Raw genomic sequence first — 17,629 nt, forward strand, 5'->3', positions numbered from 1 at the left:
CCATTTGGAGGCAGGGCTGGCCGGCACACTGACCACAGCCCGTCCCCACGGCTGGCCCCCCCTCTAATTGCCCCCCCCAATTGGGGTTGGGGCCCGCTGGCCAATTGCCTGTGGCCCCTTCCCCCAGTTGGCAGCCAACCTCCAGCTGTCTCCTCCTCCCGACAGGCCTGGCCCCAATCCGCCCCGATTGGGGCCGGGCCAGCCGGACCTCGCCCGTGCACGAATTTGTGCACTGGGCCTCTAGTTCTGTCATATTCAGAATTATGACTGGCACATTAACATAAAAAAATTTTGTATAGCATATTGCTTTCACTAAGGTTAAGAAAATTATGGATTCAAATAATTCAGAGATTATCTGAGACCAGTTTCCAGTTTTTAACAGATAAGAAAAGCCCAGAGAGGTGAAGCAAACTTTCCAATTGCCACTCCCTCTTCATAATCACTATCAAGAATAATTCCTGTTTATAGTGTTTACTGTGTAACAGGTACTTTTCTAAGCTCTTTGTACACATTAATTTAATTCCCATATTAACCCTTTTACTAGTACATAGAGCAAAACCAAGGAACAAAATTTAAATAACTTGCTTAGGTTTAAACCCCTCTACTGCAGTTATTCTTTTAGTATTAGTAGCTGGACAGAAATTTTAACCAATATTGACAAAGCACCTTCTCTAAGCCAGGAGTTGGCAAAAAGATTTTTAGTGATGATTACTGAAAATAAAAGGTTGTTCTGTGTATAAAATTAATTATAGTGTCCCATTTCACATGATTATGATTTTTCTTTGTATGAAAAACAGGGTATTTTTTCAAAATCTATAATAATAAAAGCGTAATATGCTAATTGGACTAGACTACCTTCCTTCCGGACAAAGCCACAGCGGGCGGAGGCTGAGTCAGGCGGCAGAGGCCCCGCCCCCCCCCCTCCTGCCACAGCAGCGGAGGCAGTGGCAGAGGCCCCCGGCCGCGGCAGGGGGGAGCAGGGGCCAAGGCCCTTGCACGAATTTCATGCATTGGGCCTGTAGTATTTAAATAATAATGTAAATATATTTTACACATTAAGGTAAAAATTGTTTTAAATTTCAGATATAGGTTGTTTATGGTAATCATCCTCAAACTTAAATTTCTGTTTGTTTGTTTTTAAAACAGTATTGAGCTCAGAGAATTGGAGAAGAAATTAAAAGCAGCTTACATGAATAAAGAAAGAGCAGCTCAGATTGCTGAAAAGGATGCCATTAAATATGAACAAATGGTAAGCATTTTCTCTCCATTATGTTCTCTGTATTTTTAGGTTCATTAAAATAACAATTTTTTGAAAATTGTTACATATTAGAAAGAATTTACAGTGCTAGATTTCTTAAGTACTTTTTACTTTTCAGATCTTTAAAGTATAGGAAATCATGGATTATTTAATATTGAACCTTGTTTAATTTAATACTAGAGCCTTTCAGAGACATAAAGGATTAGGTTGCTACTTAGAATGAATGGTTCTATTCAAAAACTCCCAGCATTCTTTATGGTCTCTAACCAATTATTCTTTGACAAACCAATATAGTACAAGTTGTTAGCATAATTTACATTGTGTTATTAATTTTTCATTTTTAAAATGTTCTGAAAAATAAAACATTTTATAATTTTAGGTAAACTTTGCTGTTTTATAAACAGCAATCTCGTCTTATCATGTTTCCCTCTATTTTACCCCTTTTCTAAGTCCTGACATCCTGCCAAGTTCAGGGCAAGAGTTACTCTTGGGCAAAGGAGTTTCAAACACACTCATCAATAGAAAATAGAGTTTATTGAGTTAACACTCACTGAGCTCTCACTGTCACAAAGAAAGGCTAGACACAGATGGAAAGGTCTGTTCAACATTACACAGCCTCTATGTTTCCCTCCTCTCATTGCTCTATTAAGGTGTAGAGCATTTTGGTGGTAGAGTTCCCTCTCCTAGATCTCTTTCAAAAGATGCTGTATGACAAGCATGTCAAACGGGCCGCATGCGGCCCACAACGAATATTTTTGCGGCTGAGCCAATATAACGGTATGTAAGAAACGTTTTAATAAAAATTTCATAACTTAATTTTTACAATATCCTGTTATACATAATTATTAATAAGGAACTGCAACTTTCACTGAGGACTGATGACTCTCATCGTGTTGCATTCATTTCCCTTACACGCCGGTGCCCCATTTCTCTCCACTAATACTAGCAGCGAATATTTTAGCAGCCGATTGCTGCGTCATTAGTCTTGGACTGGCTTGTTTGGTGTGCGCAACAGGAAATATTTCACTTTCAGAGAACAAGAAAAATAGGTTTATTTGCATTATGCTTATTAATTTGTGCAGTTATTCAGTGTCTGGTAAGTTAATGTTCAAGAAAAAATAATTTTTATTAAAATGTTCTATTATTTTATGTTAACCATTACTCATTTATTTCAGCCCTCTGTATTCAGCATGTCTCTATTGAAATAAACCTACATCTCTATGAAAATGGAAGCTTTTGTGTTTTTTGCAGCCACATAAACTTAAACCTTGTTTATTTGGCCCGTGTTAGCCTTTGGGTTTGACATGCTTGTTGTACAGCTATTAAAGAGAAAGAGGTAGAGGTAAATATTTTGGCTTTTAAAGCTAGACTGAATATATTTTAGGTTAAAAGGAAAAAGAGAAAGTTGAAGCAAAATCAAGTTGGAGAATAATACATATCACAGACCATTTTACTTAAAAAGACCTGGAATGTATGTATGTGGATATCAACATGTATATATACATACATGTATGTGTTGTATATAGCAACACACACACACATACTCATACACACAATTAGAGGGGTGATATTAAAATATTTAACTGGTACAGTGCAGTATAGGCATCAAATAAAAATAGACGTTGCCTCGGCCAGGTGGCTTGGTTGGAGCATCATCACATACACCAAAAGGGTTTCAGGTTCAAGTCCCAGTTGGGACACATATCTTGGTTGTGGGTTCAATCCTCAGTCAGGGCAAATACAGGAGGCAACCAATCAATGTTTCACTCCTACATCAATGTTTCTCTCTCTCCCTCCCTTCCTCTCTCTCTAAAATTAATAAATATATGAAGTGAGGATATTTTTAAAACAGGATAGATGTTGACCATAGTGGTATGTGTGCATGTATGGCAGTTTAGGAAACATCTGAAGGGTTATATAGCATGCTGTAACAGTGATGATAGGAGAGGGTGAGGAGCCTTCATTTCCTAAGTCATACAGTTCTATTCCACCCTTTCAAAAGTAAAGTAGATTATAAACAATGTGCTATTTGACCAGCAGTTTACAGTTTTAATTACCTTATAATTGAGGTTATTCAAGGCAATTGTAAACATTTTGTCTGATACATGAAACAATAGCTATTTTCTAAATAAAACGGATCCATAAAAACTAAAGTCAAATACTCTTAGGACTTGACTAGGTGTCAGGATATCTAGGTGCTAGTTTTGGTTCAGTCTTTCTAAGCCTTAGTTTTCTTATCTGTGAAATGAGAAGTCTTTATATAAGTGTACTAGAGCCCCGATGCACAAAATTTGTGCACCAGGTGGGAGGGGGGGAGGTTTCCTCAGCCCACCTGCACCCTCTCCAATCTGGGATACCTCTCACAATCCGGGACTGCTGTCTCCTAACTGCTCACCTGCCTGCCAGCCTGATCGACCCTAACTGCCCCCCCTGACGGCCTGGTTGCCCCCAACTGTCCCTCCCTGCTGGCCTGGTCGCCCCTAACTGCTGCCCCCACCGGCCGGGTTGCCCCTTACTGCCCCCCCGCTGGCCTGGTTGCCCCTAACTGGCCCCACCTGCCAGCCTGGTCCCCCCTGTCCCCCCCCCAACTGGCCTGGTCACCCCTTACTGGCCCACCCCCTGCAGGCCTGGTCGCCCCACGCAGCCTGCTGTTCAGTCGTTTGGTTGTCCCTCACTAACCCCCCTGCCGACCTTGTTGCCCCACACAGCCTGTCAGCCTGCTGTTAGGTCGTTACTGTTACTGTGATGGCGCCCCGGACAATTTGCATATTCCTCTATGGTAATATGTAATACATGTTTCTGCCATATTTATTTTTTCTGAAGAACCTAGCACAACATGTGCTAAGAAAACAGAAGCAGCCCTAGCTGGTTTGCCTCAGAGGTTAGAGCATCAGGGTGCATGTGGGAGGTAGCCAATTGATGTGTCTCTCTTATATTGATGTTTAAAAAAAAAATAAAAGCCCTGCCAGTGTGGCTCAGGGGTTGAGTGTCAACCTAGGACCAGAAGTCACAGTTTGATTCCAGTCAGGGCACATGCCCGAGTTGCAGGCTCAATCCCCAGGAGGAGGCAGGCAGGAGGCAGCCAATCGATGATTTTCTCTCATCATTGATGTTTCTATCTCTACCTCTCTTTCCTCTCTGAAATCAATAAAAATACATTTTCAAAAAACCCCACAAACAGAAGAAAGAATTTTGATTAAGTCAGATTAACAGTGTACTGTATATATTAAAGATATCAGTTAGATCAGGAATGGCATTTAGCATTCACATTTTGATCTTGTATGTTTCATTCTAGCATCTAACTATTGTGATCATAATAGTAAAGGATAATTTTTAAAACTGCCCCAATTACATTTAATTTAAAATTTTTGTTAAATGATTTAAAAATGCTCAAAACAAATAAGGGTTTTAACCCATTCAAGAAACAATACTCAGAAGGATGGTCTTGAGTGACTGAGGTCTAAGCTGCAGAAAACAGACACCGTGACATATGTGACCCTTTTAAGTTATAATGATTACAAAGGACCTTTAATAGATTTTTAAAAAAGAGAGACTTAAAAGGCAAGTGGCAGGAAAGAAAGTTTAGTCTGGGAGAAACTTAAGAGTTGCTCAGAGTTATTAATAGCAGCCCTGTATGAAAAAGATAGTACAGGCAGGCATACCTTTTTTTACTGCATTTCCCTTCCTCCTATTCCACAGATACTGTGTTTTTTAGAAATTGAAGGCAGGACCCTCCACCAGCAAAAAAAAATTACAAGTCACTTTATGGCAATATTCCTTTATTGTGGTGGTTTGAACTGAACCCTCAATATCTCCAGGTGTGCCTGTGCTATCCTTACTCTAAATAGCAGCTGATACACATCAACGTAAGAAATGTCCAAACCTGAGGATTTCTTAAGAGTTTATTTGAGCTGAACCGGTTTGGCTCAGTGGATAGAGCGTCGGCCTGCGGACTCAGGGGTCCCGGGTTCGATTCCAGTCAAGGGCATGTACCTTGGTTTCGGGCACGTCCCCACTGGGGGGCGTGCAGGAGGCAGCTGATCAATCTCTCTCATCGATGTTTCTGGCTCTCTGTCCCTCTCCTTTCTTCTCTGTGGAAAATCAATAAAATATATTTTTAAAAAAAAAGTTTATTTGAGCCAAACTGATGCCATATGCTGGGGAGCAAGATATCAAATGCTCCAGGGAATAAGTTTTGTAGCTTTTTTTATGCATTTGAAATTAAAGTGATGAACATAAGGAAGATTATGTGGAGGTGGAAGAAAGCAGAGTGGGGATTGGATTAAAGGGTATTAATGAGATTATGTGCTCTGTTGAGGGTGGTTACTGCCTTATTTCAAAGGTATGTTAACCTAGAGATGAACAGAAACAATGGACAGGGTTCACTTAAGGCAAAGATAAACTTTATACTAAAAAGTTCCAAGCTTAGGGCATGACTATCAACTATGACCTCCCCAGTTAGGAATCTATGTTCAGATCACCCTGTGAGGTTACTTTCCATAGAACCACTTTTTTCCCCTCCACATACACAAAAGAGCTAAAAATTGTTAAAATTGCCACCATTAAATAGAAGAAAAAGATGGCTATTGTTTTGCAGTTACATTGTAACATTACTAATAGAGAACATCTAATTTTATTTACTGCTTTTCAAATGTGGAGTTATAACTATCCTTATTATGTGTTGCCCTGAGAGAACTACTTGAATAGGAAAGCCTGTTTACGGTTTGACTCATCGTTCAAACCCTTCAGGTGACAGTGACTTACCTTAGCTTTTTACCTACACAGGTGAGAATATTTTATGTAATAGGCTTTATAATATTCTATCACACTGCTCAGATTTGAAAATGGAAGATGAATTTTGTTTTCATAACAGAAACGTGATGCTGAAATAGTGAAAATCATGATGGAAGAACAGGAGAGAGTAATAAAGGAAGAGAATGCTGCAGAAGAGAGACGGAATAAAGTAAAAACACAGTATTATATTGACTTAGAGAAACAACTTGAAGAACAAGAGAGAAAAAAGCAGGAAGCGTATGAGCAGTTGCTGAAAGAGAAACTCATGATTGATGAAATCGTTAGGAAAATCTATGAAGAAGATCAATTGTAAGTTAATCCAATTTTATGTGCATAAACATTTACATTAATCTCAGGCTTGAAGAGGTAGAGCAACGAAAGAGAGTGTCTAAACACAGTAAGTCCTCATTAATGTTATCACATAAACTGAGACCAGCTTTTATTTATCTCTTGGCATGACAGTTATCTGGTAATTAATAAATGCTTATTAAGTGACAATGAATAACCCCTGTTTTTCTTAAATATGCCCATATTGTATGTCAGAGGACTTGTTTTCAGATGAATTTCCTTGGTGACAGCTGAAGTGTAGAGTGCTGTGAAGCAGATGTTAGCAGGTTGTAGCGTTTTTGAAATGTGATGCATAAAACTTCATTAGTAGGTTAGAGAAGAGGCATAGTATGTTACTCAGAAAAAACATACCCATCATATAGATAGTGGCAAATAGTCACTCAAAATGTTTTGTTGCATGAATGAATGAACACACTATACATTTTTCCCAGATTATTGACTGAACAAAATTACACATATTTTTCGATATTTTATTATTTGTTACTATAAAACTGCGCTCACTATTGCATTTTAGAGAAAGACAACAAAAGTTAGAAAAAAAGAATGCAATTCGAAGGTATATAGAAGAGTTTCAGAAAGAGCAGGCTCTCTGGAGAGAAAAGAAGCGTGAGGAAATGGAAGAAGAGAACAGAAAAATCATAGAGTTTGCCAACTTGCAGCAACAAAGAGAAGAAGATCGGATGGCAAAAGTTCAAGAAAATGAAGAAAAAAGGCTACAGCTTCAGAATATGGTATTAAAATAACCACTTTTTTATCGCTGGAGAAATTCTGAGATATGTGTTATAGGATTTGGTACCTGTAAATGTCTGATTATTTTTTGTTTTGTTTTGTTTTTTAATAGCTGGTTGAGAAATTGGGACAAATGCTGCAGCAACGTGAAGATTTAGAACAAGTACGACAAGAATTATACCAAGAAGAGCAAGCTGAAATACAAAAGAGGAAACTAAAAGTAAGTTGGAGATTGAAAGAATGATTAACATAGAGAATAATATCATTTTGAATTGAATCAGTAGATATATTTAAACCCAATGATGTTGATAATTACCTCATATGTAAATGGTATAAGCACTATAATTAAAAGGTAATTTTCAGGCTGGATGGACAAAGCTAGACTCGGGCAGCAGTCCACAAACTATGTAAGAAGCATCATGCAACTATGTAGTCTATAAGAAACACAACTTAAACATGAAGACACATATAATTTAAAAGCAAAAGGATTGAAAAGGATATACCATGCAGACACTACTCAAAAGCAAGTTGGAGTGGAAATCAATATAACAGGGTTAACTCATCTGGAGGATGTAGTAGTCCTAAATGTGTATGAACCTAAAACTTCAGAATACAAAACCAAAAGGAGAACTAAACAAATCCATATAATTAAAGATTTCAGTACCCCTTCTCATTAATATAGAGAATAGTCAGAAAACCACAGGATGTATCATTGAAAAACAGTATCAACAAACTTAATCTCAAGTCAAGATGATTTGCCGATTTTCTAATTGGGTTTATTCATTTATTGTAGAAGTTTGAGAGTTCTTTATATATTCTAGATACTAGTCCTTGTTACAAATATCTTCTAATCGGTAGCTTGTCTTTTCATCCTCTTAACAGGATCTTTCTCTGAGCAAACGTTTTCGATTTCTATGAAGTCCAATTTATCAGTTTCTGTTTTTATAGATTGTAGTTTTGGTATTAATTCTAGGAAGTCTTTCCCTAGATCCTGAAAAATTATTCTCTTAAAAGTTTTAGATGTTTGTATTTATAAGTCAGTGATCCATTTTCAGTTAATATTTTGCATAAGGTGTGAGACTTAGTTCAAGGTTCAGGTTTTGCTTTTGGATGTCCAGTTTGCAGCCTTACATACCCAAGACATGGAAATAATATCTAAGAATACACCAGTGGATAACCTGATAAAGAAAATAGTAGCTCAAAGAAAAATAAGATTGCCTATTAGGAATTAATTTTTAGTGGGGAGATAAGGCATGTACATATGAAGTAAAATTAAATGATGGAAAAGTTAAATGGTATCTGAGTCCCCAAAAAAGAAATATGAATTAGAGTGATTAGAAAAGACTTTATGGAGGAGGTAGGATTTGAAAAGGGGGCTAAATAGGGTTAAGTGAAGAGGTTGAATACACAATATAATGATCAAAGTTGCTATAACTGATACTGCAGATTGGCTCACTTAAAACCCACTCCTTTTTAAAACATTTGTGTTACTTTGAATGCCTTCAGGATACTGTACTACCTGGAGCTTGTGTAATAATTGGGCACGGTTGGTTAGATTAGAGAAGGACTTAAATTTTGCATTAGTCCTAACTGAACAGATCAAGTGATGAAGCAATTATTAGTAGAATCCAGGAGTAAGGTATGTGAATGATCACTATACAATTCTTCATATTTTTTTGGTTATGTTTGAAATTTTTCATAATAAAATGCTGGAAAAATTAAAGTTTATAGAAAAGGACTTTTTAACTCTTCCTAGTAAATTTTAATTTCCCTGAAAAACTTCTGATTGTCATTGCTGGATTATTTTTCTGAAAAGTACTTATCAATGATTTTAACAATAGTTTCATGCAAGATTCTAGAATGATTCATAGTTGGTACAAATTTCACAGAACACAGATTTAATAAACTTAGGTGAGCAATAAAAGTTTTTACATCAGCTCTTTTCAAAGTAGTTATGTGTTAATTCTGAGACCAGAAACAAGATGGTCAATATATACAAATTAAAATTTAAGAACAAGTAATAGAAGGCAATTCAAACGTAACCTGCCCTTTATCCAAACAGTATTAAAATAATGCAGTGTTATCTTAAAAAGGCTTAATTTCTCAATTTTATTTCACATTGTAACACTAAGCTTAATCAAACTATTCTACCCTTTCTTGAGAAATCTGCTTTAAAGAAACAGTTACTGAATTAACTTCTATATATAAATGGTTTTTAGGAAGAAGCAGAAGAGAAGTTGAGAAAGCAAAAGGAGTTAAAGCAAAATTTTACAGAACAAATGGCCTTGAAGGAACTAGTACTACAGGCTGCAAAAGAGGAAGAGGAGACCTTTAGAAAAGCTATGTTAGCTAAACTTGCTGAGGATGATCGAATAGAATTAATGAATGCTCACAAACGAAGAATGAAGCAACTAGAACACAGGAGGGCTGTGGAAAAACTTATTGAAGAGCGTCACAACCAGTTCCTTGCAGACAAAGTAAGAAAAAATGTTTTTTGGGGGTGGGTTTTTTTTGGTTATTATTTAACAGCAATCAGCTCATGTATTCATCCAGTAAACAGTTAACTGAGAACCTTTTATGTGCCAGATAATAGCTATCAATCATATATGATATATAATTTTCTTCCTTTCTTGTTTCCCTGACTTTGACAAGGAGTGGTCCGAAGAAATAGTGACCCTTGTAAACTAGTTATTTCAAAGAAAAGCTTTGCATTAATAATACTACTTTAACTAAAATAATTCCTGGTAGGAGGTCATCACTATTTCAATACTGCCTTTTAACATCCTTCCCTGTCAATAGGATTTTTTGGATATATTTCCTTAAGAATTCTTTTAAGCCCTAAAACTTATTAAAGCCAGACATCTCTTCCACATCATATAGCACAGAATTTTGGTGTGGTTGAGTATTCAGAACTCTTGATGCTATTTTTATACTTCATACAGGCTTTTTAAAATTTAATATATGGAAATATTTCTTTTAGATATCCCTATTCTGTTGTAGCCATTATTTTTTTTTGTCAGACACTGAACCTGCCTTCAGCACCTGCCAAATATTTGTTGAATTAATTAGGAAATCACTTTGAACATTTCTTCCTTGGCAATGAAGACATTGTCTTGAAAATGTGTACTTGCCTCCTAAAATCCCAGTCATAACCAGAGTGGAGCAAAAGTAGGCTTACAGTTGTATGTGCAAGTTTATTCTTGTATCATTTATTATTGTATTTCCCATATGAACAATTGTAAACCTACTTTGCTCCACCTTGTATTGTTCTTATAACTTTTAAGGAATAATTACTGTAAAAGGCAAAAGTAGGTTTACAGTTGTGAATACACAAAACACAATTCTTATATTATTATGTATTAATTGCTGTATCATTTTCCATACGAACTATAAACCTACTTTTGCCCCACCCTGTATATCACCTAGTATCTTTTGAAATTAGTATCAATAAATAGTTCATCACTTTTATCTAATTCACTGCAAGAGTAGTTTTGACAACTTCTTTAAGATTAATGTATTGTGTGACAATTAATAAAATTTTATTTACATTTCCAGCAACGTGAACTGGAAGAATGGCAGTTACAGCAAAGTAGGCAAGGACGTATTAATGCAATTATTGAAGAAGAAAGACTAAAACTTCTCCAAGAACATGCTACAAAATTACTAGGATATCTCCCTAAAGTAAGTGAGATTTAACTCAAAGTGTAAGCCTCATGACATCTACTGGTGGGGGAAAAAAAACCATGTATTAGGATTACAGAGGTCCTGGGTTTTGCTCACTTTTTGCAGTTACCAAGCAGTAGTGAGATTTTAGCCACCATTGAATATCTCCGAAATGAGAGCTAGTCTTGGAACATTTTTAGAAGTATGAGCTAAATGTATTGAATTTAAGGTTTAGAGATTCTTTTCTCACCGTTCAGTGGAGGTGTTACAAAACTAAACTACTATAAAGCAATTGTGATACTTTGCAACAGGAAAACCTTGTAATCAGTAATACAGTGGCACACGCTTGAACTGAGTCTATGACAGATTTGCTCTATAGTAGGAGGTTGTGTTATCACTAGGCACTAGTAACTAGTTTTTAAAATTTTTAGCAAATTTCACGTACATCTGAGATACACTGTGACTATAAACTGAGTTTCACAGGCCACATAAACATGGACTCGTGTATTTTCGTCCTTCAAATATAGAAATTATGCCATTTGATATTTTAGCCAATTGGAAGAATCAAGTGCATATTTTATATTTAGCCCGATGCAAATTAAGGAAGGAGAAAGAGAAACATGAGTAATTATTGCCTGCCCTCAAGACCTTATAATCTGTTTAGATAGGATTAATGAATACAAAATAATATATTAATGACAACAGCCACATGGAATTGATAAGTTCTGTGAAACAGACTACAAATTCTGGGAGAGTCTTGGGATTTAGATATTTTTGTAGGAAAATAATTGTGGAGATGGGGAGAATCCAATAAACCTGATATCCTAAAATGACTTTTTATCCTTTAGGTCCTAATGGCCCCAAATGACCTAAATTATTCTTTGGATCCTTTACAAGTAAATATTTAAGTTCAATTTTGTTTTAAAGAGCCACCTCTTACTATAAGGGAAAACGAAATAAAAGCCTAAAGAATTTTAAAGGGCTTATTCAAATGGCTAAACTCCAAACCTGGATTCATTCTTTCCTGCAAGATTGAATGTTTGCTAATTAGCCATAGAACTGAAGCAAGAGCCAGTCTCATGCATGCATTTGGCAAAACTCAAACTTTTCACCCTGACCCCTCATAATTGTATTGTAGGTCTGTTTCAAGACAGGGTAGCATACAGTATACATTAAATTCCTTCCCATTCAGCCAATCCAAGTAGTAGTACTTAAAAAATAGAAGATTCCTATGACAAGTTCCAACAGTGGAACTGATAAATCAGGAAGTCTGGTCAGTCTGAGAATATTCAGTATGTATATCAAGGTGTAATTTTCAGAAAATAACCATTTTTTTTTATAACTCTACTAAAGAGATTTAATTATCTTCTTAGAAACAACTGCAAATTTCAATTCTATTTGCTAGTCTCACAAACATTTGGGGAAATATTCTGGTATTCAAAGTAACCCACAAATATTTTTCTTGTAGGGAGTATTCAAAACAAAGGATGATATTGATAAGCTTGGTGAAGAGTTTAAGAAAGCATATCAGAAAAGGAGTGAAATTTGTGAAGAAAAGTGATATCAAGATTTGGTAAAACCTGGATTCTTTTGCATGTTACCACTAGATGTCAGTGTAAGTTTTGTTTTACAGTTCAGTGATAGGAATCTTGTCTATTTGAATTTTCTAAAACATCTCCATTTCATCATTTGTAAGTGGTTCTGTATAAGAAAACATTTATTTTCTGATAAAAACTAAAATGAATAAATACTTTCAACTGCAAAATTAACTGTCACCCTATTCAGGCTACAGTTCTGTCTACGTTTGTGTTTAGGAACTTTACTTGCCTGATTTGGCCAGGGAAATAAGTATTTATAATTAATTTGGGTTTAAAGCAACATTTTCTGAGCATGTGACATCATGGGGAGCAGAGAGCCCTCAGACTTCCAGAACTGTGAGACAATTTCTGTTGTTTAAGCCATCAAGTCTGTGGTTCTTATGGCGGCCTTAGCAAACTAATCTATATAGTATGTTTTTAAACATTAATTTTTATATTAAGTAAAGCATCCTTTTCTGTCTACTGTAAGGGAGAAGAAAAGTAAAGGGTGAGGAATTCCAAAGTGCTTTATTTGTCAATAAGAACTTAAAACAGAATTTCTCTCAGATAAACTCATTTCTTAAGAGTAAAAATAATTCAAACCATTATAACTTAAGCTAAATAAAATGTATAACCATCACACACTTAGTTATAGACACTAAAAAACCCCACTTAAGAATTTCCCCAGTCAAGTGCCTTCATAAATTCCTCTTCAGTGAAAGACAGCATCTTGGCAGCTTCAATATGCATCTGTGTTATTTAAAAAAAAAATTACTATGAAGACGTTTACTTTAGTATTAAGAATAAACCACACAACAGGAAGTTTGTAGAAGTGTGTGTATACAATGCTATCAAATTATAAGCTCTGTTGTAGGAATCTGTACTCTAATTCCAATAAACATGATATATGAAACAGTAATTACATTCAAGAGTCAGCCTATAAGAGCCTATTTGTCCAGTGGTGGTATTGCACCAATTAACTATTGAAAGACAATTCAATAATAGTTTAATACCTAACCTAACCTTTGCAAAAAGGAAAAGAGGCAGAACCACGAATTCATGTCTACTCACTACCAGGTGACTCATGTAGAGAATGGAACAATAGTGATTTGGAATCAATTTTCACTCTTCCAAGAGGCAATCCAAGCTGCCCTTGTATATGGTATGTTCTTTATTTAGGACGTACCCATCCTGTATTTACCAGTCCCATTTTCCACAGTACTAATTTACTTGCATGAAAATATCCACTTCCTTGGATGACACATTATAAATAAATCTTATATAAACTTTGTGCCTAAGCATGTTAAACAAACATATCTGAAGTACAAATACTAGTAAATATTTTAGTAGAGAGTTCCAAATAATATCAATGGGTTTTCTTTTAGGGTACACTCACCTTCTGCCTTTTTAAAACATCAATTAATTTTAATTGTTTCTTGAACCCTATCATTAATTCTCCTTTTTGTTTTTCTAGCTTCTTGTTTTCTGATTTTAATGCTTCAATTTTTTTGTGTTCTTCACTTGCTATCTCCTACAAAAGAAAAAAAATAAGTTCCATATATACCTTTTTCACTCTTTTAATAGAAAAAGATTATAAAAACTATAATGAACTGAAATATAAAATTTTTGGTAAAGTTTTCTGTGCATTATTAAATTACTGTAACTTTGATAACTTTTAATGATATTCAAGTCTCACATTTACATTTTAAAAAAACGTTTTGAAATAACAACTTTGTTATATTCCAGTAATAGTAAAATAGCTTGTATTGGACCAGCTCTCCAGATAGTAGCAGATATAAACTTTGGACACAATTTTTAGAACATTTGAAGATGTAGGTGAGTAATCAATAGCAAAGTGGTGGTGGTATGACCCTTGAAAAAAATGGAAGCATATTGATTGAGAGTACTTTCCAGTTCATGAGTTCGCTGGGGATAGACCTCAAATCAGAAATAACAGTCTTATCCATGGGAAATCTTGGAAACAATGGAGTCCTCAAAATCTACTTAAATATTCCCCTCAAATCCTTGGCAGACACCTAAATAACCATGTGCAGCCACTGTCCATGACAAGTGAGACAGGTTAGAACTTATTAAGTACTGGAAGATGTTATATAGTAAGTCCTCACTTAGCATTGTAGATTATTTTGCTTAATATTAGAGAAACTATGTATAATGAATTCAATTTTGATACAAACAAGTTTCTATGGCATGTCATCAACATTATAACAAACAACACTGAATGAAAGTAACTTTTTTCACGTATAGCAGGTTGTCGAATAATGTAAAGTCGTTCATGCAAAAGGAAAATGATACCAGAAGGAAATCTGAACCTACATACACATAAAGAAAAAACGAATAACAGCAATAGTAATATGGTAAAATAGTAAATATGACTTTAAATTATTTTTTTTAAATAGAGAGTGATGTCAGCCAGATGGCAGAGTAGGAAGCTCCAGAGCCCTTGTTCTCCCAAGGAACTCCCATGGAAACACTGAATATACAGTACACACATTATTGTAGCATTGTGAGAACTCTAGAAGCCAAGTAAGCAGCAGCAACCAAGCAAGAACCACATTCAAAACACTAGGAAATGACATTGCATTTATGTTCACCCTTTCACCTCACCTTCCCCACCACCTCCCTTGGGATGGGAAGAACAAGAACAGAACTTGGTTTGATGTTCTGACTTATATGAGGGGGCCTTAGGGACTGTTTTGTCTCACCTGATGGAATGGTGGCATAGTCTGACAATTAGGTTGGAGCTGCTGAAAGTGGGTGGGCACTGCTGGACATGAGGATTGTAGGGGGTCTGCAGAACCACAGGTGCCTAGGGGCAAGAGCTTATGGGCAGAGGAATAAAATACATCTAAGGCACTGAGAAGTTGGGCCAAGACTCTTAGGAAATCAAGACATTTAAAAGACGAGAAAACTTTTAAAAAAAATTGGCAACAGGAAGTTCTTCCCTGTTAGTAATAATGTGAAATATAAATGAATTAAATTCCCCATATACAAGAAGAATGGGTTTAAAAAAATAGGACCAACTATATGCTGTCTACAAGAGATTCACTTTCAATCTAAAGACATACATAGATTGAAAATGAAAGAATGCAAAAAGATATTTCATGGAAATAGTAACCAAAAGAGAATAGGTGTGGCTCTAATAATATCAGGCAAAACAGACAAAGTCAAAACAGTTATAAGACAAAGAAGGACATTATATAATGATAAAAGGGTTAGTTCACTAAGGCACTACAACAATTATAAATATATATGCACTAATATCAGAGCTTTTAAGTATATGAAGCAAACATCAATAGAACTGGTAGGAGAAATAGACAGCTCTGAAATAATAGGAGACTTCAATAATGGATAGTACAATCAGAAGATTAATGGAACAGTAACTAACTAAATCACCAAGACATAATAATAGACATATTCAGAACATTCCACCCAACATTTTTCTCAAATATACATGGAACATTCTCCAATCATTAGGCCACTAACAAATCTTAGTAAATTATACAAAGTATCTTTCCTTTTCATATAATGAAATAGCAATCAATTACAGAATGAAAGCTGCAATAGCCACAAATATGTGGGAATTAAGCAACCAATAGGTCAAAGAAATCAAGGGAATTTAGAAAATATCTTAGGCAAACTATAATGAAAACACAACATACCAAAACTTATGTGAAAAAAGTTGTAAGAGAAATTTATAGCTGTAAATACTTACATTAAAAAAGATCTTAAATCAACTTTACAATTTATGAAACTAGAAAAAGAATTAATCCCCAAGTTAGTTGAAGATAGGAAATAATAAAGATTAAAGCAGAGTTGATGAATATATAATAGAAAAATAGTGTAGAAAAATTAATGATATCAAGAGTTGGTTCTTTGGAAAAAAATCAATAAAATTGACAAACCTTTTTCCTAGAAAAGAGAAGGCTCAAATAATATCAGAAATTAGAGAGGGACATTACAACTGGTATCCCAGAAATACAAAGGATCATAAGATAATACTATGAACAACAACAAACCAGATAACCTAGATGAAATGGATAAATTCCTAGAAACTCACAACTTATTACAACTTAATAATGAATAGGACATGTAAACAGACCTATGACTGGTAAGGAGACTGCAACAGTGATCAGAAAGCTCAGTATCAGATGCCTTTATTGGTGAATTCTACCAAACATTAAAAGAAGAAGTAACACCAACTGTCCTCAAATTCTTCCAAACATTGAAGAGGACAAAACAACAAACTCAATGTATGAGGCCAGCATTAACCTGATACCAAAACCAGACAAAGATACTGCAATAAAACTACAGACCACTATCCCTGATGAATATTGATGCAAGAATTGTCAACAAAATAATAGCAAACTGATTTCCACAGCATATGAAAAAGATTATACACCAAATGAGATTTATTGCTGGATTTGCAAGGATGATTCAACACATGAAAATGAATGTAACACAACACATTAACAGAATAAAGGAAAATAATCACATGCTCATCTCAATGGACACTGAAAAACATTTGATAAAATTCAACATCTGTTCATAATAAAAACTCTTAACAGATTAGGTTTAGAAGGAATATACCTCAACATAATAACAGGCCATATATGGCAAGTCCACAGCTAACATCATAGTAAATGGTGAAAGGTTGAAAGTTTTTCCTCTAAGATCAGGAACAAGACAAGAGTGCCTACTCTTACCACTCCCATTCAACATAGTACCAGAAATCCTAGCTACAGTAATCAGGCAAGAAAAAGAAAAAGGCATCAGAATTGGAAAGGAAGAAGTAAAATTGTCAATTTGTTAGTTACATGATTTTATATGGGAAAAAAAACCCTAAAGACTCCATGAAAAAACTGTTAAGATCTAATCAACAAACTCACATTGCAGGATACAAAATTAACATTAAAATATCAGTAATGATTCTATCCTATCTAATAATAGAGAAACATGGTAATTAGCCATACCTCCGCTACCCTTCCCATTGGCTAATCAGGGCGATATGCAAATTAACTGCCAACCAATATGGCGGCCGGCAGCCAGGCAGCTTGAAGCGAACGGGAGGCTTGCTTGCTCCAGTGACGGAGGAAGCCAATGTTCCTCGCCTGCCTTGCCGGCCTCTGAGCTTGCAGTTTAAGAAACATTGTTGCAAATATAGAAGCTAAACAAACTCCAGAAACCTGCTTTCAGCCAGCAGGACCGCAACAGTGTTTCAATTATAGAACCCAAACAAACC

The 17,629-nt window shown here is 35.4% G+C and overlaps 2 protein-coding genes across 4 annotated transcripts in view; one reads left to right on the forward strand and one right to left on the reverse strand.

Moving 5' to 3' along the window:
- Nucleotides 1–12,557, forward strand: part of MNS1 (meiosis-specific nuclear structural 1) — a 25,667-nt gene extending 13,110 nt beyond the window's left edge. For both annotated transcript variants that reach the window (XM_005880109.2, XM_014528237.1), the window contains exons 4-10: nt 1,147–1,249; nt 6,132–6,361; nt 6,915–7,131; nt 7,242–7,349; nt 9,349–9,606; nt 10,685–10,810; nt 12,261–12,557. In XM_005880109.2, coding sequence (XP_005880171.1) covers nt 1,147–1,249; nt 6,132–6,361; nt 6,915–7,131; nt 7,242–7,349; nt 9,349–9,606; nt 10,685–10,810; nt 12,261–12,353 — 1,135 coding nt within the window. In that variant the 3' untranslated portion in view covers nt 12,354–12,557. The remainder of the gene's footprint in view (nt 1–1,146; nt 1,250–6,131; nt 6,362–6,914; nt 7,132–7,241; nt 7,350–9,348; nt 9,607–10,684; nt 10,811–12,260) is intronic.
- Nucleotides 12,558–12,561: 4 nt separating this feature from the next.
- Nucleotides 12,562–17,629, reverse strand: part of TEX9 (testis expressed 9) — a 48,504-nt gene continuing 43,436 nt past the window's right edge. For both annotated transcript variants that reach the window (XM_014528238.1, XM_005880118.2), the window contains exons 11-12: nt 13,766–13,900; nt 12,562–13,119 (exon numbers count right to left, since the gene is read on the reverse strand). In XM_014528238.1, coding sequence (XP_014383724.1) covers nt 13,042–13,119; nt 13,766–13,900 — 213 coding nt within the window. In that variant the 3' untranslated portion in view covers nt 12,562–13,041. The remainder of the gene's footprint in view (nt 13,120–13,765; nt 13,901–17,629) is intronic.

This window comes from Myotis brandtii, unplaced genomic scaffold (assembly GCF_000412655.1).
Source record: "Myotis brandtii unplaced genomic scaffold, ASM41265v1 scaffold626, whole genome shotgun sequence".
NCBI lineage: Eukaryota > Metazoa > Chordata > Mammalia > Chiroptera > Vespertilionidae > Myotis > Myotis brandtii.